Source organism: Canis aureus, chromosome 25 (assembly GCF_053574225.1).
Source record: "Canis aureus isolate CA01 chromosome 25, VMU_Caureus_v.1.0, whole genome shotgun sequence".
Lineage (NCBI taxonomy): Eukaryota > Metazoa > Chordata > Mammalia > Carnivora > Canidae > Canis > Canis aureus.
Genome location: NC_135635.1, coordinates 4,628,209 through 4,652,477, shown reverse-complemented (window position 1 = coordinate 4,652,477; position 24,269 = coordinate 4,628,209). Strand labels below are relative to the sequence as shown.

Here is a 24,269-nt window from a genome sequence, read left to right as displayed (position 1 = left end):
CCAGCTGAGCTTAGCTTGGGGCCAAACAATCGTGGAGAAGTCAGGAGGCTCAAGCAAGGAGACCCTCCCTGGTCCTCCTGGGATGGGGCCCGACTGACCATCGCAGTAGGAAATGGTTTCCACTACTGGGCAGGGAAAGGGGGAGAGAGGTCAAAGGCAAGAGAAGTCCTAAAGAGAAGTCCTGGCACAAAGGATTCTTCGGGGGAGGGGGCAGGGTTAAAATCCAAACTAAAATCCGGAAGCAGGTTGGGTTTTTTAAGGTCAGGGAGAGAGTTGGGTTCAAATTCTGGTGTGAGGTAGCTACGGAGGCATTGTGTCTGCAGAATGAGCCCTGGGCCGTGAGCCAGAAGACCTGGGCTCTGAGCTCTGGCGTTCCTGCTAACTTGCTGGTTGGTCTTTGCCAACTCACTCACTAAGGTCGGCTTTCCGGTTTGTAAAATGGAATAAGCGGTGCGTTCTCCTCTTCGGCTCCCCAGGCTTACGGCAGTAGGAAGGAAACGAAAAGACAAAGCGCTTTGGAAAGTTAGACCTCCTGAGCCTGCACGCGCAGGTCCCCCATCCCGACGCGGTCCTCAGAGCCCGGGGCCTCGGCGTCCTCCCGTCGGCCTGGGGGCGCCCGCTCACGCGGCCTCTCTATCCCGCAGTTCTTCTCGATGGCCTCCGCTCCCGGACCGCGAAGACGGGAGGGAGTGGTCAGCACGCCTTTTCCGCTGGCCACCCCCCCTCTAGCCCGCAGTCTCGCTGCCCCGAGCCTCCCGCGCCGGCCGGCCGGCCGGGCGGACAGGCGGGCGCGCGGGGGGCGCGCGGGGGGCGGGGGGAGTTCCGGTTCCGGTTCTTTGTGCAGCTGCAGCGGCGGCTCCGGGGAAGATGGCGGCCCGGGCGGGCTTCCAGTCTGTGGCTCCGAGCGGCGGCGCCGGAGCCTCCGGAGGGGCGGGCGCGGCCGCTGCCCTGGGTCCGGGCGGGACTCCGGGGCCTCCCGTGCGGATGGGCCCGGCGCCGGGTCAAGGGCTGTACCGCTCCCCGATGCCCGGAGCGGCCTATCCGGTGAGCGGGGCAGGAGGAGGGGCGCGCGGGCCGGGGGCGGGGCCGAGCGGGGGCCTGGGAGTGACAGGGGTGGCGGAGAAGTGGGAGGGCCTCCGGCGGGAGGGCTTCGGGCCCGGAGTCGGGGTGAGGGGAGGCGGTTAGCATCCCCACCTGCCCCCGGGAGCATTGTTCCCGCTGGGGAGTCGGGGTGCGGACACCGCGCGGATGAAGCGGGGCGAGCGGGGGCACGTGAGAACTGGAGGGGGCAGAGCGCCGGGCAGCTCCGGTGCCCGGGGGAGCGCGGGTGTAGCTAGCAAACGGAGGCCGGCTTCCGCGGGGAGGAGAGCTGGCGGTACCAGCCGAGCAGAAGTGGGACTCGGGGAGGACCCCGAGTGTCGGATACCAGAGAGGCTGGGGAGCGTTTGGGTGTCGTCGGGCTCTCGCTTAGCCTTGGGGCTGTAGCCCCTGGAGGACAGGAAGCTCCAGTTGTTCGGGTTTCAGAGACAGAGGGGCGCCCCCCCCCACTGCGCCCCCCCCCCCCCGCCGCCCCCAGCCTCGTTCATTCAGCGGACTCCGGCACCTCCCACTTGTCGGTGGGGTTAGTGGGGAAGCCATGACATCTCTGGGTCCTCTCCTCTCCGTAGAGACCAGGCATGCTGCCAGGCAGCCGAATGACACCTCAGGGACCTTCCATGGGACCCCCTGGCTATGGGGGGAACCCTTCAGTCCGACCTGGCCTGGCCCAGTCAGGGATGGACCAGTCCCGCAAGAGACCTGCACCTCAGCAGATACAGCAGGTCCAGCAGCAGGCGGTCCAAAATCGAAACCACAAGTAAGCTGACCCTGGGGCGAGGGAGGGAGGGAGGGAGGGAGGGAGGGAAGGAAGGAGGGGGGAAGCCAGCCCTTGAGGACACAGGTGATGGGAGAGCCTGAACCCAGAGGTGGTGATGCTGCGTCAGCAGATGGGTGCTCATTCTTCAGAATGCTTCAGAATGCATGGGTAGGGGGTGGGGGTGGGCGTGGGCAGAGTGCCTTGGATTTGAGAGGCGCTTTGCAGTCCCTTCATTTTCCTATAAATGGAGGTGCTGACCAGTCTGTCTTCATGTTCTGGCTAGTTCCATCCCAACCTGATAACAGTATTTATTCCAAACAGTGCAAAGAAAAAGAAGATGGCTGACAAAATTCTACCTCAAAGGGTGAGTCCAGGGTCTTCCTGAGGAGGTGCTGCGTTTGAAAATAGGAGCGGTCAGCTCTAGACCCCAGTGATACCTTTTTTTGTTCCTAAGATTCGTGAACTGGTACCAGAATCCCAGGCCTATATGGATCTCTTGGCTTTTGAAAGGAAGCTGGACCAGACTATCATGAGGAAACGGCTAGATATCCAGGAGGCCTTGAAACGTCCCATTAAGGTAATGCAGGAGAGTGCTAGGCAGAGAGCCAAAGGAGAGGACTCGGGAACCTTCAGTAGGCTTAGGATGAGAAATCAAAGGCACAGCACAGCTCTCCTTGGCATTTAAATTACGTCTCCCTTCCGCCTACGAACCTAGGAACTGAGAATTACATTAGAATCCAACAGCCAGGGGGGAGGGGCCCTTGCTGTCTCTTGCACCAGAAATCTGCCCTGTCCCTGTTGTGGCCATAACTGTTCTGGCACCTTGGGAACCCGGCATCTTGCATGACTCTTGTCAGTTTGGCATCCTAGTGTATGTACTTGCACTCGGGCCAGTATTCTTCTAGATGGAATCTCTGTCCACCCACCCCAGGGACTGGATAGATAGTAAGCCAGTCTGTTAGGAGTAATTTGCGGGTTTGGGGGAGATTCTTGTCTTCAGTATCAAACCACTGAAGCCCCATCATCAATCCTGTTTCTGCCTTCCTCAGCAAAAACGGAAGCTGCGAATTTTCATTTCTAACACTTTCAACCCGGCTAAGTCAGATGCCGAGGATGGGGAAGGGACGGTGGCTTCCTGGGAGCTTCGGGTAGAAGGACGGCTCCTGGAGGATGTGAGTTCAAAGCCCACTGTGGTTGCCGTCTAGGGCGGGAGCTGCTGGGAGCAAGCGGTGTTGTCTTGTTGGCAGGAATCCTGACTGGTGCTCACAGCTCCTGTTGAGAACAGCAGGGAGAGGATCACTGTGTTCCCTGCACTAAAAGACAATGGTTCTTTGTGTCTCGCTCCCACAGCCTGGCCCTCGCTGTGGTATCATATCGAGAACCTTATTGTTCCAGGACTTGATTTGTTGTTTACCTTCCTCCTGATGGTGCTGGCCATTGGACTTAGCATCTGCAGGTTATTCAGTTTTTGGTTTTTGTTTCTTTAAAATCAAGTGAGTTTGCACTTAGCGCTGGAAGACCTACTTTTCTCTCTGAGTCCTGGAGGTCCTCGATTCCCACTGTAGTATCTCCACCTTCGCAACTTTCGTTGGAGACTTCTCACAGTGGCAGTGGGATAGTTTTCTTTGCTTCATGGGGAACATCAGCTGACAGGTGGCAGCCCCCAAAACTTCCTACCCCAGAAGTTCACCTTTCATTCCCTTACATTCTCTATTTTTAGCTTTTCATAAGCAAGCTAATTTGGATGCATTTTTGCAGGAGAACTGGGGCTCTGTGTCAGAGCTTCCTTCTCTATATAGGTCCAGTCCATCTGCTGGTGGTGTCATTCCATCCAAATAAAGCTGTTTTTGTTCTGGCTGCTTATTGCCTGTGATTCATTTCCCCTCTAGAGTCAGATTTTTCTCTGTTCAGACTCGCTTTGTTACAGGCAGCAGTTTGGCTTAACTTGCCTCATTTCCCTAAGGGAAATGAGGTGGGTAAGTCAGTGACCCTGTACGTGTTATTGGCTGCTTCTTCAGGGTTCTCTGGCTACCTTGATTGGTTTAATACCCACAGGCACCTATCTTACCATCTCCTGAGAGAGATTCTGCAGACATTTTTGAGGGTTTTTTTTTTTCCCCCATTGCTATTGTGGGTTCCTTTTTAATGAGACTTTATCTTTAGAAATTCCTTCTGGTCTTTTCTAATGTGACCTTTCCTCTCTCTCCTCTAGTCAGCCTTGTCCAAATATGATGCCACCAAACAAAAGAGGAAATTCTCTTCCTTTTTTAAGTCCTTGGTGATCGAACTGGACAAAGACCTGTATGGGCCAGACAACCATCTGGTAGAAGTGAGTAGTTCCATCCTGTAGGCTTTGACTCCATGACTGGAGGATGGTGGACTTGGGAGCCAAACTTTAATGCTTAGGGAGAGGGGGAGGTATAAAGGGTTCCCCCTGGATACAGTACTATTGTCGCAGTTTGCACGTTGACCTCCAGGTGGCACTAGGTGTTTAGTTCTGCTACTGTTTGAACCCTAGAGCTCTTGCAGTCTGACTTGCCCCACCTTTTTAATGTTATTTTCCTGGTTGCTGCCCTAAGGGAAATTCTGATGGAGGCCTCTTATACATTCCAGGTCATCTCTGCATCTTACTTATTAATAATGGTGAGATGTAGTTACCCACACCCTCCTCATACTTCTTCCTGATAGCAGGTGCTGTAATGGGGGTGGGGGCGTTAACTAATAGGTTTCTTTCTAGTCCTTACGAAGTTACCTCTATAGATGGATCTGGGACTTCCTTTTGGTTCCTGTTCTGTGCAGATTCACATCCCACATCATCAGAAATCCTTTGTTGTAAAGCCTGGTTACACAGTGTTCTTTGGGGTACAGTCAAAACAGAATGAGACAGTCCAGCTCTCTGAGTGAACTTAACCTGCTCCTTTCTTTGCCAGTGTAGCCGCAATCCCTTAACCTCAACTACTAAGAGACATGGGAAGGTCTTTACCACCTAATAAGGGAAGTAAGTCATAGAATCGATAGAAATTTATAAATATATTTAATTTGATTTTATAGCAGTAGAGTATAGTGGCTAAGAACTTGGGCTTAGAATCAGACACGCCAGAGCTCACAAGTCACAGCGCCACCACTTAGTGCCACCACTTAGTAGTTGTTTGACCTTTGGCAAGTTACTCCACTCTTCTAAGCATTAGCTTGCTCACCTATAAAATAGGTTTAATTGTGTCTTAATGTGGATGTTGTGGGAATTAGATAAGATGATCCCAGCAAAATGTCTTAGAATACTCTTGAACATAGTAAGTATTCAAGAAACTATAGCCACATTATTTTACTGTGCACATATGTGTTATCCATTTAGGCTAATTTAAATGTGATTCAAAACAGAATCAAAGGTTAAATCTGTTTATGTACAGACAGTATTCCCAGAGCTTTATGTGATGTTTAGAAATGTCTCATGCTATTGCTCTTTTCCAATAGCCTCAGTAATCAAAGTTGAATATTCAGTCATTACAGACGCTCTTCCCTCCCACCCCAGCTCTTCCTCTGGGAGAGCACCCCCTGACATCTTCCTCTCTGTAGTGGCACAGGACCGCCACTACCCAGGAGACGGATGGCTTCCAGGTGAAACGGCCAGGAGATGTGAATGTACGGTGTACTGTCCTCCTGATGCTAGACTACCAGGTATTCTGTGGTGATGTCTGGGGACCCTGCTGCTTTCACAGCCATCTCCCATCAGCAGCCTGCCTGATAATTTAAAGGTTTATGTCTAGTTGTGGGTAGTTTGTCACCATATGATAAACTCCCCAAAAAGAAGGAAAGGGTCTTAATCATCTCTGAGTTTTTTCTAGTGTTTTTTGGCCCTAGAGAAAACACTACGTTAATGCTTGTTGAATGGCTTGAATGCATGGCCACGCTAAAGCACCCCAAAATACATATAGACCTAGCTCCCTAGCTTCATCCCTCTACTCTTTGGTTCTCTGCAGCCTCCCCAGTTTAAATTAGACCCTCGTCTGGCTCGGCTCCTGGGCATCCACACCCAGACCCGTCCAGTGATCATCCAAGCACTGTGGCAATATATTAAGACACATAAGCTCCAGGACCCTCATGAGCGGGAGTTTGTCATCTGTGACAAGTACCTCCAGCAGGTAAGAAAAGGGCCCATTCTTTTGCCAGAGTCCAGTGGAGCTCTAGTTGTGCTCAAAATGCCAACTTCTTAGCTACCTTTCCTCTTTCACACAGATCTTTGAGTCTCAACGTATGAAGTTTTCAGAGATCCCTCAGCGGCTCCATGCCTTGCTTATGCCACCAGAGCCCATCATCATTAATCATGTCATCAGGTGAGCATGTATAGGAGAGGCAGCAGTGTGATGGAGTGGGCTGGTACCAACTTTGACAATCCAGTTGTCAAATTTCCAGGAAGCAGGTTGTCAAATAGCAATTATTTAAATTATTCAAATCTATAGTTTAGTTAAAAAGAGGATAACCTATACCCAAAAAACTCATTACTTCTTGATTATTTTATTGGATCTTACTGGTATTTATATTTTTGAGGTTTCTGTTTTTCTTTTTCTTTTTTTTTTTTTTAAGATTTTATTTATTATTCATGAGAGACACACAGAGAGAGGCAGAGACACAGGCAGAGAGAGAAGCAGGCTCCATGCAGGGAGCCTGATGTGGAACTCAATCCCGGGACTCCGGGATCACGCCCTGAGCCAAAGACAGACGCTCAACCACTGAACCACCCAGACGTCCCAGGTTTTGAGGTTTCTTATGTCTGTTGTGTTTGTATAGTGGAAATATTAGCCCATTTCCCCTGCTATCCAAAAGTAGAGCGTTCCTATGAAAGCTTTCCTTATTTTTTTTTTATTTTTATTTTTTTTGTGAAAGCTTTTCTAAGCTGAAATGGCATAAAGCAAGAAAACAGGAATGCCTGAGTTTCTCAGTTAAGTGTCTGCCTTCGGCTTAGGTCATGATCTCAGGGTCCTGGGATCAAGCCCCACATCACTCTCTGCATCCCAGCTCCTTGATCAGCGAGGAGTCAGTTTCTCCCTCTCCCTCTGTGCTCTCTCGCGCACGCTCTCTCAAATAAATAAATAAAAACTTAAAAAAAAAAAAGGCAAAGTGATTACCATTAATTTAAATGGAAAATTTTTTTAATGTCTCAGACGCCCAAAATGACCTCTTTTGCACAAGATAAACAGAAATAAAGTCCACATGCTCACAGACACAAATCAAAGCTGTGGTGGCTTGCTGCTGAGATGCTGACTCTAGATCTCCCAGAGAGGGAGCTTGGGGGCACCACTTGCTGTTTGGGGTGCGCACTGCCTCTGTGATACTGCTGCAGCACAAATCCTGAATGCTAGTGTTGCTTCTTGCGGGTTCTCATAAACCTGAAAATCCTTGGAAAAACTAATGTAAGTCTTTCGGAAAAGCAAAGCAGCATAATGTGAACTTTAAAGAAGCAGGGGGGAAAAATAAATAAATAAAGAAGCAGGGGATACTTGTGTTAGGATGTGTTACTGCACATTTCATCCCAGCTCCTTGATCAGTAAAACAACTTTGGCAGCTTGTAATCAACCAGGTTGGGAATATCTAAACCACAGAAATCCACAAATCCTGCAAATTGGCTTTTTTTCCCTCCCCTTTTGGAGAATCGGTTGCTAGACATTTACCAACTCATTGTGGATGGGCTACCATCTCCTCTGTGGTTGGTAAAACATTCTAACCTGAGACTCAACAATTCCATTATCCTTTCCCACTTTTTTGTTCAGAAGATGTCCTTCAAGATTTAGTTGGGACACTCCATCCCACTAGATATGGGGTGAGGGAATGCCTTTCCTCCTCCTCAGAGCAGCAGGTGGTTTGGCTGTACTCTCTTTGCAGCCTTTCCCTTACTCCATGTTAATTCTGATAAAGGCTTTCCTTTCTTTATATCCTGAACTGTCACTCAGCCAATAGTAACTCCTACAATTTATATGTTGGATCATTAGAAGCTGATCTCTCTTGTATTCTTGTGCTAAAGTTAAGCCTTTTGTGTAGTGTGTGTTTTATTTGAATTTATTTTCAGGGTCAATTTTGTTTAATAGGGAGAAAGATATATAAGATACTACAGTAGTAGTTTCTTTTGGGGTGGGAGAAACTTCCTTTTCACTGAATATCTTTTGTACCATTTGAATTTTTACCATTGGTTTGTTTTTTTTAAAAAACAACAGCTTTATTGGGGTTTATATACAATAGGTCATACACTCTTGAAGTATAGTTTGAGACTGTCAAACATGACACCATGTAGCTACCATCACAAGGAAGGTATGGGAAATTTCAGTTATGTGCAAAAGTTCTCTTATGTGTTTTTGCTCTCAACCCCTTACCCTCATTCTCAGGCCTTCTTCTGGATCTTGTGTAAATTGGTCTTAAGGGACAAGCCCTTTACTAGTCCCCTTTGGTTTCCTCCCCAGTGTTGACCCAAATGATCAGAAAAAGACTGCTTGTTATGACATCGATGTGGAAGTGGATGATACTTTGAAGACTCAGATGAATTCTTTCCTGCTATCTACCGCCAGCCAGCAGGAGATTGCTACTCTAGACAACAAGGTAGGGGGCCCCAGTCCTGGGTACCTTGGGTGCCACCAGCCCTCTGCCACAGCTTCTAGGCTATCTTTTGATTCTTAGCACTCATTCAGAATGTATTAACACCTAATCTATGCCAGGCACTGTGCTTGGTGCCAGTTGGAGCTGGCTGTTATGATTCTGCTATAGCTTTTAATAGCTTTGAGCCTGTTTCTGAACTATGAAATAGACACTATCATTTTTTTTTTAAAGATTTTATTTATTCATGAGAGACACAGAAAAGGAGAGAGAGAGGCACAGGCAGAGGGAGAAGCAGGCTCCATGCAGGGAGCCTGACGTGGGACTTGATCCCGGGTCTCTAGGATCAGGCCCTGGGCTGAAGGCGGCGCTAAACCGCTGAGCCACCCAGGCTGCCCGACAGTATCATTTTTTTAATAAGATTGTCATGAGGATTAAATGAGACAATGTACATAAAGACGACACAGTGTTTGGCAAGTGAAAACAAATGGTAACTGCTGCTGCTACTGTTATTTTCCTCGATAGACATTGTCCATGAAGGTAAAGCTAGAAACCATTCTGAGGAACACAAAGGAGCACAAGGACGCTTTCCTGGATCAGTTGATACCCCAACTAAATCTTGAAGGACAAAGTGAGAGTTAATGAAAGGGGAGAAAGGATAGTGCCTAGGGGTGTGGGAGGCAGAGGACATTCAGAAAGAGGGAACAGGGTAGGTAAAGGTCCCAAAATGAGAGTGAGCCTGGCATGTTCAAGAAATACAAGCTGTCTAGTGTGCTAGATATATCTTAGGGTGCTAGGAATGGGAAGTTTGGGGGAAGGAAATTGGATAGGGAAGCAGGAGTCTAATTCTAAAGAAGCTTTAGAAGGGAAACTGGTTTATTTATACTTTGTCCCAAAGACTGGAGGTAGCGATGCTCTTTGCATTTAGAATGACCGCTGGCAGGAAGGCAGAGAGCAAGTTGTAAGAGAGGCAGATCTGGAGACAGGAAGGCCACTGAGGAGTCCAGTGCAGTAACGCCTGTGACATGGTTTGGAGGGCCTGAACTTGGGGTACTGACAATAAGGATGAAAAGAAGTGGACAGATCTCAGAGGTGTCAAGATTTGGACCTGCAGAGATTTGGATACTCTTCATATGGGGTCAGTGGAGTGTGGCTTGAGGGAGGAGAAGGCATTATGACTCCCACGGTTTTCGCTTGGATGCATAGTAGTGTTCATTCAGATTGGCAACCGGAGAACAGAAGTGAATATTGGGGGAAAGGTAGTGAATTTTGTTTCAGAGTTTCATGTGTCTTGAATTATCAAGCAGCTAGAGTGGTTGGAGTTTAGAAAGTGGACTCTGATCTGCAGACTGAGGACTCGTGAACCCATCAGTGGTAATGGAAGATGTGCCAGTGAAGGAAGTTGCCAGGAAGAGTATGGATGATGAGAGAAGGGCAGGGACAAACCCCCCTGGGCCATGGCTTTTGAGACAGCTGCCTGTACCACCGCTCCTACCTCAGAATGTTTTTGCGCTTATTTGTGCTGTGGATTAAGTATTCACCATGTGGCTTCACCTGTAGTGGACATTGTAGGGATCAGAAGGAAAACTTCCCTCCCATGGGGCGTGTGACACAGTGCACACAGCTGCTGAAAGAATGCCGTGTGCTGGAGCAGTTGAGGCTCTGGGCAGCACTCTGGGCCTAGGTTGGGAGTGGCTGGCACATGGAAATGCAGACACCATCTGCCATTTATTTTATTTTTATTTTATTTTTATTTTTAAAGATTTAATTTATTCGTGAGAGACACAGAGAGAGAGAGGCAGAGACATAGGCAGAGGGAGAAGCAGGCTCTGTGCAGGGAGCCCGATGTGGGACTCCATCCCGGGACTCCAGGATCACGCCCTGAGCTGAAGGTGGCGCTAAACCGCTGAGCCACTCGGCCTGCCCCCGTCTGCCATTTAAGGTCGCATTTCCCAGTTTGAAATGTTATTAAGCTTCCTTCTTTTCCTTTCAGATCCATGAGACAATAGAAACTATCAATCAGCTGAAGACCCAGCGGGAGTTCATGCTGAGCTTTGCCCGAGACCCTCAGGGTTTCATCAATGATTGGCTTCAGTCCCAGTGCCGGGACCTCAAGGTAAAGAACCCAGGAAAGGTGCGAAGGGACTTAGATCAGTGAGGCACACATCTGCTTTATTTTTGTAGCATCTGGTAGAAGAGCCAGAGGGGAGGTGAAGGACCAGATTTTCTTTAGCATGTTCTCGGGTCCGTTTTACAACCAAGTAGGGAAATGGAGGTGGAACCATCGAGTGTTCATCTAGTACGTACTATGAGGTGTCACTGGTGTACCGTATCGGAGGGGATGCAGAGTGGAAAACTGGATCTCTGCTTTCAAAGCAGCTTGCGTTCTGTTTGGAGAAACTAGGCTCATAGGATTAATGCATTTATTTATTTATTTAAAATGTGAAGATCTAATTGGTTTTATTCAATGATTCATGAACTGGGCAGCATCCCTTCTAGTAAATAGGCATTCTGAGGACTTGCACAGAATGGAAAGTTTTGATAGCAAGGAGGTTACTAGCAAAAAATAAAGGATTGTTTCAGACCAGGTTATTTTCTTTTAGAGGGAAGGGAACCGACTGATACAATTTAAAAAGTTGTAAAGCAAAAAAAAAAAAAAAAAAAAAAAAGTTGTAAAGTATGTAAGACATTATCGGAACTCACCACTACCAAAGACATAATTCAAAGACGGAGATGGGTGAGGCTGGAATAGCCGGGGAACGCTCCATGGCAAATTTCGGATTTGCGGTCATCCTCAGAGAGGAGAGCACCATAAGCTCAGGCAAGGAGGTGGGAGTGAGTACCGAAAGAGTGAAACGTGCCCTCAGTTTTCTCCTGTCCTGTGGTGACTGTAATTACGGAGGCTGAGCAGAGGAACACAGGACAAGGGGTGCCAGAAAGGATCCCAGAAGAGAGCAATGACTCATTAATAGCAGGGGGTGACTTTGGTCGTTGTTAGTAGTTTGCGAGGGCTGCCGTAGTAAAGTACCACGAACTGAGTGCCTTAACAAGAGAAATTTATTTTTATCTGGAGGCTGGAAGTCTGAAGTCAGGGTGTTGGGAGGGAGAATGTGTTTCCAGGCCCCTCTCCCAGCTTGCGATAGCCTCAGGCATTCCTTGGTTTGCAGATGGTGTTCTCCAGGTGTCTTCACATCATCTTCCTTCTGTGCATGTCTGTCTCTGTGTCCAAGTTCCCCCTTTTTATAAGGACACCAGTCCTGTTGGATTAGGCCCACCCTAATGACCTCATCTTAACTTGATCATCTGCAGAGACCCTATTTCCAGATAAGGTCACATTCACAGGTACTGGGGGGTTAGGATTTTGTCGTCTTTTGGGGGGATACAATTCATCCATAACAGGTATGAAGGAGGGAAACAAGTCCTTCTCCTCTTTCTCCCCCCTTCCCTGTCCCCCAGACCATGACCGATGTGGTGGGTAACCCAGAGGAAGAACGCCGAGCTGAGTTTTACTTCCAGCCTTGGGCTCAGGAGGCCGTGTGCCGATACTTCTACTCCAAGGTAGGTGCCTGGGTGTGGGAAATAGACAAAAAGGCAGGGATCTGAACCCCTGATGGATGTCAGTAGTATGAGGTGCCAGCTGCTGGCTTGTCTCATCTTCTGCTCCCTCCACTGTTTTCTCTCTAGGTGCAGCAGAGACGACAAGAATTAGAGCAAGCCCTGGGAATCCGAAATACATAGGGCCTCTCCCACAGTGCTGAGCTGGCTCCATCGATTCTTATTTGGGCCCTGTGCTACCTGCCTCATAGCACCTGCCTTGGCCTTGCTTGGGGCCTCCCAGGGGATGCTGTTGGTTCAAGGACAACATCAGAAAGAAGAGGGTCTCACATTTCTGTCTCATAAGACACCTGTCACCCTCTTCTCCCACCCCATCCCTTCCTGTCCCCCAGCTTCCCTTTGCCCCACAAAGTTCCCATGTGCCTCTACCCTCCCCTGGTCTACATAGGACCTCTAGGTAGCGTTAGAGAGAGAACCTGTAGTGGTAACCAGTGCATTGAATGGATTGGGCCTAAGGCCAGGTGGTCTTCAAGGGGACCAGCTACACTGATCCTGCCCTTCAGAGACCCAGGAGTTGGGAGCTTTAGTCCCTTCTCTGAGACTCAGGCCTGGGGGCACTCTATAAGCTAGTTGATCTTGGCTCTCTGGATAACAGAATCCAATTTCCTTCCTTCCCTCCACAGGTTTGGAGCACACTCTCCCTTTACTTCTTGCCCTCTAGCACTAAAGGAACCCCGGTTCTTGGGCCCCACTGAGCCCCAGGTCAGTCCGCAGCCCTCTGGATTGGCCTGCTGTCTCAGTGCTTCTCTTACTCCCTCGTAGGGGGTCCACATCAGTATTGGAGTTTGTTCTTTAACTGTTGCTCCCTCCCAGCACACTCCCTGTAGCTGCTCTTTTTAGGCTCCCCTGCTATCTATCTGTCCTAACGCAGGGCATTTGGGTGGGGGAATCTTGCCTTTCCCTGTCAGAGCCCCAGGGATCTAACCTGGGGTATTGTCATTGCCAGCAGAGGCTATTCCTTCCTGCTGTTGCTTGGAGGTGTGACTCATTTATTCACTCCACCCTGCCCCCCCACCCCCACCCCTTCGTGGAGAAACAGGCCTGAAATCAAACGGGTAAAAGCCCTGGGCCATCCCTGTCTTCCTGTCCCTTGTCTGCCCAGTTGACACCCACTGGTGACTTCTAGGGCACTGAGGAGTGAAAGCGCCTAGGGCTGGCGAATAGCTCTGAGTTGGGTTTGTGACTCTTCCCTCTCCCTGCCTCACAGGATTGTGACTCCCCAGCCCCTGCCCTCAAAGCTTCAGACCCCTCAGGTAGCAGCAGGACCTTGTGATCTTGGCCCCTTGGAACTGAGATGGTTTTGCATCTTTCCAGGAGAGCCTCAGATTCTTCTTCCAGGTTGTATCACCCCAAGTTAGCATACCCCAGGCTCGCAGACTCAACATAGCAGGGTGGGAGACAGCTGGGCACAGAGGGGGACTCCGTTCAGCCTGGGCTCTAAACCCACAGAACTGACAAAGCCCCTGCTTCCCCACCCCCTCCTCAGGCTCCTGCGAGCACATCCTCCAGCCCCATAACCCTGCCTGTTCCACACCGGGGACAGAATTTTCTCTCCATCTTCCCCTTCTGACCATTGTCCCATCCCTCCCTTAAGAGGTTCTCCCCACAGACACTGGACAACCTCTGTCCTTGGGGCTGGAACCAGGAGAAGGAAGTTCAGCACTCCTACATAGTGTCCCTGTTGAAGATAACTTTTTATTAACGGAATTATTATGTTTTTTTCATGGACCAAAATTTTTTTTGTACTGTCCCCTTATCGATGTCACCCAGTTTTAATAAAAGAATCTTCTGAAGGATGGGTCCCCCTACCTACTGAGGGAGAGCTTTTCCCCGAGCTCTTTCTCCAATACCATTAGCCACACTCATGGTGTTTGTTCATTTTATTTAACAAATATTGACTGAGCACCTGCTGTGTGCCAGCTGCGGTACTAGGCACTAGGGATACGGTGGAAAACGAGGTTTCTGCGCTGTGGACCTCAGGTTCTCCAGAGCTTGCTCTGTCAGCCCGCTGGCTGAGCAGGCTGGTCTGAGCAGGCTGGGTACTGGTTGGGATCATTGGGCTTCCTCCGTGGATCTGAGAGTCCCGCCCCGGGCTCTAGGTAGGGAGGTACTACCAAGGCCGTGCCACTGCCATCTTATCTTCTCCCCGTGGCATGCGCAGGCGCCGTAGGCTTGCTGATCCTGAGCCACCTTGGGGGCAGGTCCTCTTGGGCCCCTATCCAGCCAGGTCCTAGCTGAGGACCTCTGTGTGCCTCTGCCTGCTGTTCCCTTAAGGCTCCACTCTAGGGCCCTAGTGAGATTTCAGTTCTTCCGAGCAGCATGGGAGGGCTGTGCTGTCCAAGTACAGCCTGGGGCCCCTCGGCAGGGCTGGGAAGACTGCTCAGGATTGAGCTCCCCTTAGCACAAGCGGGATATTCTGCAGTCGCCATCATAATATGCTTGCCTCTCGCCTGGTGGCTCCTACTTGCCTCCTTGGCACCACTATCTAGCTTAGTTCTACCCAAGAAGTGGGTTTAGAATGTAGGATGAGTGCGGCCACATTCCCAAATTGTGAAAAAAATTATCCTTTGTCTTCGTGAATGGGAACGCCCAAGTACTGCCTGCACGCGGTCAGACCCGCCAAGGTTGCAGCTTGTTCCCAATTTGGAACTTGGGGGTTTATCTGACTTAGGATGGGAAAACAAGAACGTGTGGGGTGATAACTTGGAGTGGAAAAAATTGATGTCAAGGACATTGAAATGGCATCTGTTTTCACCCAGGCTAATTACATGTGTAATGAATGGCTGATGAACCATTATTAATTTCAAGCAAATAATCTACAGTTCGCTCTTGGGAAAAGAGCTCTAGTGGTAGAGATAACTTCCTGTGACGAGCCCATTCTGAATCTGCACACTCTATTCCTATATAAATGCACAAATTCTTTGTCTCCATACTACTGACAATGATTTTGAGGGCCAAACGGGAGATGGGAGAATTTAGGCAAACACAAGGGGGTTATTTTATGCATAAACCTCCATTCTCTGGGGTTCCCACCACGTGCACCAGGGACAGAAGCATTCTTTCTCTTCCATCACCCATAATCAGTGTTCCCAGCTGGCACTTGGCACTGGTGCCTTTTGTCTCCGTGCCAGTGCGATGATGAGCGATCTGTGGGAGGCCGGCTTTGTAGCAGGTGCGGTTTCACTCCTCAGGGAAACCATCAGCTACCATCTTCACGTATGTTCCCGTGTGGGAACTCCTTGGCCCTGAGAGGGGATACGATGTGCTCCTCCGGGCCAGTCCCTGGAACTTAGAAAAACCTCTTCTCCACAGTCCTGCCCTCAGACCCACTTAGCCTCGCTCAGCGGTTGCACACAGACTCCCCCCTGGCCTAGTGCTCGTGGCTGTCGCCTGCAGGCAGTGGCCCTGAGGGCTGGAAACACCCACTCAGCAGTCTGCCAAGCCAGGAGGTCAGCACGTGAGCAGACAGTGGTGTCTGCCCTCTAGGCCAAGGTGCACAGACAGCTGCAGCCTTAGGGGCATTTGCCCCACTCCAGATCAGCCTAGAAACCAGAGCTGCTGCTCTTCTTTGTCAAACAGATGGCTGTGGGTGATATGGAGTCCGGGGCTGCTCGATGTGTTCTTTCCAATCTCTGTGTCCCAAATCACACCCCTCACTTACTCTCAGTTACAGGATCTGAGACCACAAAGCTCAGCAGAAGTTACAGCTGCCCCAGGTCCTGCCTCCCTTTCCCTATCGGGCTTGCAAACCAGCCACCACCCTGAGGAAGCCCCTAGTGTGGTAGCTGGGAAACCGGAGAAAGGATTGAGGGAAGCTCAAAGCCCCTCAAGGACAGGGAATCCTTTAGTCACTGTCTTTCCTCTCCTGTGCTTTTCTTCCTTAAGCCCAGAGTCTGCAAGAGCAATGTAAGCCACTGGCATCAGAGCTTTTAATTCTGACCTTTCCCACCTTCTCTTCGTAGAAGACAATCAGGTGAGGATCCTTGGAGGTGAGGAGAGAGGCCCAAGGGTGAGTCCCTGAGATGATGACCTTGTCTCTCTGGGCTCCTGGAGTCTCTTCTTACTCTTGGGCTAGGATACCCCTAAAGCAGACCCTTACCTCTTATGTGGTCTTTTTTTTTTTTTTTTTTAAGATTTTATTATTTATTCATGAGAGACGGAGAGAGTGGCAGGCTCCCCACAGGGGCAACCCCAGGACTCTGGGATCACTCCCTGGGCCAAAGGCTGACGCTCCACCACTGAGCCGCCCAGGCGTCCTTCTTATGTGGTCTTATCTTTAAAGGTGAGCACACACCTACCCACCTCACTCACACACAGCCTGGCAGTAGAGCTAGTGTAGGGCCAGTGACATGTAGTCTTTGTCACTGCTAGAGGACAAACCTGCAGAGTAGATTTTGGGGTCCTAGGAGGCTATGTGGGGTGATTCCTACCTTGGAAAAGAAAGCACTCCTGTATCTGCTAATAGGACTGAAAACAATCTATTCTGGTGCTGGGGGACAGCAGGGAATAAGGGGGGGCCAGTCACTTGCTCCTCATCTGAGCTATTTCTTGGCAGATCTCAAAATGAGACCACTACAGGGAGGGAGGGCTAGGGCCAGGGGAAGAAGCTCACTAGCACCATCAGCTGGCAAACCCAAACGGAAGAGGGGCCTGGCCCCTGGCCCATTCCTGTTCCCCACCTGTCTCTACCCTTTTCTCCCCTTTCCCTGGCTTTGCCAGAGTCCCTGTCTCCCAGGGCACCCGCCTCCCCACCCGCCCCTGGAGGGCGGGACTTGGCTGCACCCACGTGCGGCGGAGTTATATGCTCCTAGTCGGCAGAGGAGCTGGGGCGCGGAGCACTGAGCTGAATCAGTTAGAAAAGTGGCACCATGGCTGGCAAGCGAGTCTGCATTATAGGCTCCGGCAACTGGTAAGTGGCTCAGTCAAGGAGTGTGGGGGCAAGGGGAGGTTTCCCTAAGAACACGGGGCTAGGGAGAGAGGCTTGGTGGGTAGGAAACGCCGTCCAGTTTCTGTTCCACCCCTGCTGTCTTCTGTGCTAGGCACAGGGGCAGGGCAGATGGTGCCCAGACCTCTCGCGTCCTTGCCCACCTGGGCAGCTGTACCTGTTTGCCACAGGAACGGAGCCTCTCCAGTGCTCCCTGCCTGAAAAGCTGCTTTGGGTTGGGGGGTGTGGGTGGGCAGATCAGAAGGCTGGGCCCCTTCTCCAGCTGCAAAGTGTAGGGTGGACGGGGCCACACTTTCACGGCGGTGGGGGGTCACAAGGACGATGGCAAGTAAATCTGGTGGGCTGCTGGGCCATCCCTTAATGCCACCCTGTGCCTCCTCCCCACCACCATTCCTCCCTCATGCCCTGACTCTTCCACTTTCTGTCCTCCCCCTCCCACCAGGGGCTCAGCTATTGCCAAGATTGTGGGTGGCAATGCAGCCCAGCTGTCACACTTTGACCCACGGGTGACCATGTGGGTGTTTGAGGAAGATGTCGGGGGGAGAAAGCTGACAGAGATCATCAACACGCAGCACGAGAATGTCAAATACCTGCCAGGGCACAAGCTGCCCCCCAACGTGGTGAGCCCCAAAACCCCGCAAGGAAGGGAGAGGGAAGTGGAGGGTGCTTCCTCCTGAGAGGGGGCTATTTCAGCCGCTACTTGGACTTGGGAAGCATCCTGGGAGGGCAGCTCTAGGCACAGGGCCCCCCTCTGCACACCCCCCAGACTGCTCTCCTGGCACTTTCTGGGACTGAGGAGAACTTGAACTCCCAGCACCCCCATACACTGAGGGGCTCCCAGGCAGAAAAGAGGGGGAGAGGGCAAGGAAGTTAGTTTCCATGGCAACCAAAGGCTGGGGGTCTGGGAAGCACCTGCCTCAGGTTGTAATCCTGTTACTTATTCACTGACTTGGAGGCTACTCCTTGGACTTAAGGTCCCTGGTCAAAACCGTGTGGCTTGCTCCCAGCCTGGAGAGGACGAGCAGGGACGACAGCAGGAAGGGCTCTCCTTCCCAGCCTGGGAGCCCTGCGAAGCTGCTGGTGGTGATGAAATCGTACCTGGCCTCTTCCTCCTGCCAAGCCCAGGCGTCCTGTGGCCTCCCTCGCTGTCCCACAGCCAAGGGCTAGGCGAGCACTGAGAGGAGGCTCCCAGGAGTCCTCAAGAGCCCCGGGCGGCTGGAGCAAGAGGCACGATGGCGACAGGAGGGAATATGGTGTTTCATTCCGAGTCCAGCCCTCCCAGATTCAGTCTCCCAGCTGCCCTTCCTTCTCCCCCACCAGCCTCACTCCTGAGCTCCTAGATCTCCTGCACAGGCTCCCGGGGGCTGGGGGAAGGCTGTGAGGCCCATGAGCACTGGTCACCCCCACAGGTGGCTGTCCCAGACGTGGTCCAGGCTGCCACGGACGCTGACATCCTGATCTTTGTGGTGCCCCATCAGTTCATCGGCAAGATTTGTGGTCAGCTCAAGGGCCACCTGAAGGCAAATGCCATTGGTGTATCTCTTATTAAGGTGCCAGAAATATCTCCATGTGGATGGGGAGGGTGCAGCTAACTGCTGGGGGTGGGGGCAGGGTCGGGGAAGAGAGGAGAACAGAAAACGGCAGAAGCAGGCCAAGGGTCTTTTAGAGAGAGAGGAGGAGTTGCTTGAGGGAGGCTGAGAATAGGTGCTGGGGCCACTGGGGAGGGCGGTGTGTGGGGGAGTAGTTAAGCGATTGGTTTGGAGGCCAACATCTTGAGGAATTTGGGAGGCATACAAGGGATGCCGAGGGGTATGAGAAGTGGGCTAGTTTGAGGAATGTGAAAGGGAAGCCGGTTTGGGGCAGTGGCTGGGATGGAAGTTGGTTTGGGGTACTTGGTACTTGGTGGGGGGTTGTTTAGGGATGTGGAGGGGATACATGGCCTTGGAGAGGTAGATCGATTGAAGGTATATGGAAGGCGAATCTTTTAATGGATTCGTTTTCACTTGCAATCTACCCTCTTCACAGCAAGCTCTGGATGGGTTGGAATGGGGCAGAGCCTCTGGGGAGGGACCCTGATGAATGGTGAATTTGGAAGGGGCAGGACTTCTGGGGGGAAGCCCTCAGTTGGGCATAGAGGGCATCTGGCCTGAGCTCCATCCTGTGCCCAGGGGATAGACGAGGGCCCTAAGGGGCTGAAGCTCATCTCTGAAGTGATTGGGGAGCACCTTGGCATCCCCATGAGTGTGCTGATGGGGGCAAACATTGCCAACGAGGTGGCTGATGACAAGTTCTGTGAGACAACCATTGGTGAGAGCCCTATCATCACCTACACACGCGGCGCACCTTGTTACACCCCCTCCACTCTCCCCTCTCCCCCAGTTCGCCCTCTTCTCCCCATTAATCAGGCAAAGGAAGGAGACCCAAGCATCAGAGGTGAGGGAGGACTGGGACCACCCCCAAACCAGGGAAAGGGGTACAGGTCCTGCTTAGGGCAGGTGTGGGAAGAGTCAAGAATCTCCTCTTAAAGCCTTGCCCCCTTCCCACTTTAGGCTGCAAGGACCAGACCCAAGGACAACTTCTGAAAATGCTGATGCAGACGCCCAATTTCCGCATCACAGTTGTAAAAGAGGTGGATACGGTGGAGATCTGTGGGGCCTTAAAGGTGAGAGGGGCGCAGAGGCAGCCATGGGGTATGCTCTGGGCTCTCACTCTTGGGCCCCTTCCCCACCAAGTCCCACACACTGGGACGAAGAATTGCCGCAGTAAGGCCAGGGTCATTCCACCCTGCCAGTTACTCTCAGACATTGGGCCTCCTTCTTCCTTTCTTCCTACAGCTCCTTGTGGGACATCCCTATCCCTGCCTCCAGGGGGCGGTCCGGGGGAAGAGATGTCCTGGGGAGGCACCCAGGCTAATGGGAGATAAGACATCCAGGGCAGCCAGGCAGACTGATGGCTAGAACTCTGGATCTTGGATAGAGCCGACAACATCAGGGATATGGAATGGCATAGTCCTGGCTGGGAGGGCCCCGGGGACAGAAGACTGGTTTTCAGGATGGAATATGGGGCAGGGTTGGGGAACCAGGGAGCACAGGCCGGGTGGGGTACAGCAAATGGGAAAATCACTAGGTGGAAATAGCTGGGGAGCTCACCCACTGACTTCACTTACCCAGTGGTGTGTCACGGCTGAAGGAAGGAGCAGGAGGCAGGTGCCGAGGGGCCTGCAGGAGGGGATCCTTCCTCACCCGTGACCTCCACTCTCCAAAGAATATAGTGGCCGTGGGGGCTGGCTTCTGTGACGGCCTGGGCTTTGGCGACAACACCAAGGCAGCAGTGATCCGACTGGGGCTCATGGAGATGATCGCCTTTGCCAAGCTCTTCTGCAGCGGCCCTGTGTCCTGTGACACCTTCCTGGAGAGCTGCGGTGTTGCTGACCTCATCACTACCTGCTACGGAGGGCGGAACCGAAAGGTGGCCGAGGCCTTCGCCCGCACAGGAAAGGTGGGACCCTGGGAGAATGCAGAAGGAGGGCGGGCCCTATGGGTTCAAGGTAGAAGAACGTGGCTCGAGGCATCTCTTGAGCACAAACAGTAAGACTTGTGAGCATTCCCAGCCCTTCCACCCTCCTAAGGCCTCACCCCCATCTGAACCCCAGACTCCACCTCCCACAGACAACCCTCCTCTCGCATTTCCGTCTACCCGTCCTATTTTCTTCACAGTCCATTGAGCAGCTGGAGAAAGAGATGCTGAATGGCCAGAAGCTGCAGGGGCCCCTGACAGCCCGGGAGCTGCACCAAGTCCTCAAGCACAAGGGCATGGTGGACAAGTAGGTGTCCGCCCCAGCCCCGCCGGGGAAGCGCTCGCTGCCTCAGCTTCTCATCCTCCTCGACCTGTGGGGTGGGTGGGGGGGCACACCTCATGTTTACGGAGACTAGAGCTTGGAGAGTCTGGTCTGTCCGCTGTCCCCCAGCTAGTTCATAGCCTTTGAACCACCTCCGGGTCAGTGTTCTTCATACCACATCGCTTGGACCCTTCCACGTAGCCTCACTTTTGGTCCTTTTCCTCCTGTCCTCTGCTTTGGGGACTGGAGCTCTGGGGCAGCTGAAATAAACTCAACTGACTGTCGCACCTCTCTCTCCATCAACCCCATTCTCAGCCGCTATCCGGAGGCCAACCCCCCTGTACCCTGAATCCTGTCCTGGGTGCTGAGGTGTGAGGAGGACAGTCTCTGTGTCAAGGTGCTCCTTTTCAGGGAGCACAAAGCGGGGGGGGGGGTGGTCAGAGCAGAGCTCTGTTGGTCTGGAAAGAATCCAAGAATAAGAGAGTATGAAACAGGCTCAGAAGATCAGCTCATGGCTGGTCAGGGGAGAGCCTCCAGGTAAAGGAAGCAGGCTGTGCAAGGGGATGGGAGGAAGGAAATGCATTTATTGAGCCCTTTACATTAATACATAATCACTTTATTGCTTTGTTGTATTGGTCCCAATTTACAGTTGATACTGAGGCTTTATTTATTTATTTTTAAAGATTTTATTCATTCACTAATGAGAGACAGAGAGAAAGAGAGAGAGAGGGAGAGAGAGAGAGAGAGGCAGAGACACAGGCAGAGGGAGAAGCAGGCTCCATGCAGGGAGCCCGACGTGGGACTCGATCCTGGGACTCCGGGACCACGCCCTGGGCCAAAGGCAGACGCTCAACTGCTGAGCCACCCAGGCACCCCGATACTGAGGCTTTAGAGTGGTTAAGTGACTTGCTCATCTAGAACAAAAAGATCATGCCAGGGAATCATGCAGGCAAGTTTAATAGAACAGGGAGGAGGGCAATTAAAAAACAACCTGACCCTGAACCCAGGACTAGGGAGTTCAGATTCTCAGCAATTAGAAATTCAGAGCCAGCACCTGCCTGGGCTCAAATGTGGGAAAGTAGGGAGTGGAGGGTTAGGAGGTGGCTGGGGAGTGGGTGGGGGTGAGGGTGTCGGGGTATACTAGAAGGCTGAGCTGGGTCTTTCCTTCCCCTTTCTAGGTTTCCTCTGTTCATGGCTGTGTACAAGATATGCTATGAGAGCCAGCCTGTGGGTGAATTCATCCATTGCTTGCAGAATCATCCAGAACATTTGTGAGCAGGCCTGGGGCCCAGGCCAGGCAGCTTCTCTACTCCAGCAAGGCTGGGGGTACCTGGCCCCCAGAATCTCTGGGACCCTAAATGGAACTGCTTCTTCTCATGGAGGACAGGAGGCTGTGGGGTGCAACTACCTACTGGGGGATCCCAAACCATCAAGCAGCCTCTAGCCTCTTGCCACCACATCTCACCAGAAATGGAGTTGCCTTGTCCCTCTCCGGAAGTGGGCTTTTCTCTTTGTCTTCTGGGATGGGTAATGTCAAGCCCCAGTACCGCGTGCTCTGGGTGTGTGTGCGGCGGGGAGGGTGGAGGTGTCGGGAGGCAAGAGCTACCCACTGCTGCCTCACACAGACCAGGAGTCCCATCCCCAAGCTCAGTTAAATGGCTAAAGAAGTACCTCAGCCACAAGAGGAATGAGGCAAGGGCTGCCAAGGGAGGGGTCTGGGCTTCTGGGCTGCACAGGCCTCAGGGACCCCTCTGCTCTGACCTCTGCCAGGCCCCACACCGCATCAATGGATCTCAGTGTTTGTTAACAAAATACAAAGCTCTCAACCCCCTCCTAGCTTCTCCTAGCAACATCTGTGTCCTCAGAAACCTCTGGTTGTTCCTCCCCCTCCCCGAACCCCCCCCCCCACCAGGCTGCCCTGGCACCAGAGTTGCTGCCATGCTGGCATCTCTGGCCCTAGGACTTGTCATTCTCCCCAGGGACTTCCTAGTTCTTGCCAGCTCCTCCCCACCATGCCTGACCTTTCTAGGCCTTCCCTCGCCCTGCTGGCCAGCACCCTCTTTGGAGATCAGGCCCCTAATCTGCTGACAGCTACACCATTTCAGAGCAGGCTCGGATCACTCGGCTCCCTATGACCTCTGTGTGTGTCCTGCCGCTCTTCTCTGAAGCTCTGGTTGGGGGAGGTGTCAGCTGGGTCCCTCCTGCTTCTGTCTGCCCAAGGACATCCTGGGCTTCACCCATTTCCTCCCTGAAGCCCTGTGCCTATTTCTCAGCTGCCCCCAGAGCAGCCAGGGCAGCTAACCAGCACCTGCAGCAGGAGGCCAGGGGGCCAGAGAGTGGCCCAGAGGCTGATGGGGAACTGTGAGCAGGGCAGGGGGAGCAGGTGCATGTTGATGGCCCCTGACATTACAAGGCCAGCTCTTCTTTGTCACTGGAAGGCTTTCTCACGAGATATTGACTACATCAGCACCTCAGGAGCTGGGAGACTCAAGGAGAAAAAAATTAAAGCCCACCCTACCCGCTGTGGTGAGGGAAGAGCAGGAAAGGGGAGAAGGGAATGTGTTCTGAACTGGCCTTGTTCCAGGATGGGTTGGCAGGCAGGGAATGTCACAGGTCAGCAGTCCGGGCCCTAGCTACAAATAGGCCCTGTGGGCCTGCCAGGCTCCAGCCACGTTCAGCAGGGGCTCTCAGCTTCCTATGTGGCAGCACCTGGCACACTGTGGCTCTGGCAGCGTCATGTTAATCCTCGCCTACTCCCTGCCAAGTCCGGGAGGCCCGCTCCTCTCAGCCCAAGACCTGGAGGATTCACTGTTTCACCAGCGAAGGGCAGAGCTGCCTGGACCGGGCTGCAGGAGGGGGGCACAGCCACCCCAGCTTTGGCTGGGCCCAGGCTGGGGCACTGCCTGACTCCAGGGCGGCCCCCCCAGGAGGTCAAGGTCGGGGCAGGGAGGCAGCTCTTCTCAACCTCGGCTGCAGCTGTGACCTTGATAAGATAATCCGACACCTCTGCCTACGTCTGTTCACTCCGCGGTTAACAATCTGAAGCCTTCCATTCAAGTCTACCACCTGTCTGCTCAATAAATCGCGTTTTTCCCAGAGCGGAGTTGGGGCAGTGCCTATGCTGTGGTAAATCACTGCATGTGTTTCCAGGCATGTCACGGGGGGAAAAAACAAAACAAAACAAAAAAACCAAAGAGGAGTTCCCTCCTGGATAATCGCAGCTGCTGCTGGCCGCTGGCAGGGGGGCCCACGCGGTCGCTCTGCCCCAAGGGCTGCCCCCTTCCCGGCGCGTCTTAGGCTTTCGCACGACTCCCGCAAGCGCGGAGGTCGCACCGGGCCACAGCCCTCAGACAGTCGCCCCGCGCCCCCGCCCCCGGCCCCCGCTGTGCGGCGGAAACCAACCCGCCGCTCCGGGCTCCAGCGGGCGCGCGGGCCCC

The 24,269-nt window shown here is 52.4% G+C and overlaps 2 protein-coding genes and 1 long non-coding RNA gene across 10 annotated transcripts; 2 read left to right on the top strand and 1 right to left on the bottom strand.

Annotated features, from left to right (window-relative positions):
* Window positions 1-852: 852 nt before the first annotated feature.
* On the top strand, window positions 853-13,842 carry SMARCD1 (SWI/SNF related BAF chromatin remodeling complex subunit D1). Of its 7 annotated transcripts, XR_013363787.1 has the most exons (15): window positions 853-1,044; window positions 1,668-1,855; window positions 2,177-2,219; window positions 2,310-2,432; window positions 2,905-3,027; window positions 4,068-4,184; window positions 5,429-5,530; window positions 5,833-5,994; window positions 6,089-6,186; window positions 8,305-8,440; window positions 10,428-10,550; window positions 11,891-11,992; window positions 12,119-12,312; window positions 12,673-12,751; window positions 13,257-13,842. XR_013363787.1 is itself a non-coding variant. In XM_077870102.1 (13 exons), the coding sequence occupies exons 1-13, from the start codon at window positions 868-870 to the stop codon at window positions 12,170-12,172; spliced, it is 1,548 nt and encodes a 515-aa protein (XP_077726228.1). In that variant the 5' UTR covers window positions 853-867; the 3' UTR covers window positions 12,173-13,842. The 7 variants fall into 7 exon arrangements, 4 of the variants coding, with proteins under 4 accessions (XP_077726228.1, XP_077726231.1, XP_077726229.1 ...); XR_013363785.1 differs by having other exon boundaries at window positions 12,673-13,842; XR_013363784.1 differs by having other exon boundaries at window positions 12,119-12,751.
* Window positions 11,474-20,679, bottom strand: LOC144296840 (uncharacterized). The gene is made up of 2 exons (XR_013363788.1): window positions 20,161-20,679; window positions 11,474-12,114 (listed from the first exon to the last, which is right to left on the bottom strand). It is a non-coding gene; the product is annotated as an uncharacterized LOC144296840 (long non-coding RNA).
* On the top strand, window positions 16,209-23,930 carry GPD1 (glycerol-3-phosphate dehydrogenase 1). 2 transcript variants are annotated; one of them, XM_077870110.1, is made up of 10 exons: window positions 16,209-16,331; window positions 16,769-16,958; window positions 17,437-17,614; window positions 18,404-18,544; window positions 19,163-19,301; window positions 19,544-19,656; window positions 20,259-20,492; window positions 20,711-20,817; window positions 21,148-21,229; window positions 22,011-23,930. In XM_077870110.1, exons 2-9 carry the CDS (start codon window positions 16,918-16,920, stop codon window positions 21,179-21,181), a joined length of 987 nt encoding a protein of 328 aa, XP_077726236.1. In that variant the 5' UTR covers window positions 16,209-16,331; window positions 16,769-16,917; the 3' UTR covers window positions 21,182-21,229; window positions 22,011-23,930. The 2 variants fall into 2 exon arrangements, with proteins under 2 accessions (XP_077726236.1, XP_077726235.1); XM_077870109.1 differs by lacking the exons at window positions 16,209-16,331; window positions 21,148-21,229.
* Window positions 23,931-24,269: the final 339 nt, after the last annotated feature.

Coding starts and splice junctions, on each gene's coding strand:
- SMARCD1 (XM_077870102.1), top strand. CDS start 868: ATGGCGGCCCGGGCGGGCTTCCAGTCTGTGGCTCCGAGCGGCGGCGCC. Junction 1,045..1,667: donor TGCCCGGAGCGGCCTATCCG/GTGAGCGGGGCA, acceptor TCCTCTCCGTAG/AGACCAGGCATGCTGCCAGG. Junction 2,433..2,904: donor CCTTGAAACGTCCCATTAAG/GTAATGCAGGAG, acceptor TGCCTTCCTCAG/CAAAAACGGAAGCTGCGAAT.
- GPD1 (XM_077870109.1), top strand. CDS start 16,918: ATGGCTGGCAAGCGAGTCTGCATTATAGGCTCCGGCAACTG. Junction 18,545..19,162: donor TTGGTGTATCTCTTATTAAG/GTGCCAGAAATA, acceptor TCCTGTGCCCAG/GGGATAGACGAGGGCCCTAA. Junction 20,818..22,010: donor CACAAGGGCATGGTGGACAA/GTAGGTGTCCGC, acceptor TCCCCTTTCTAG/GTTTCCTCTGTTCATGGCTG.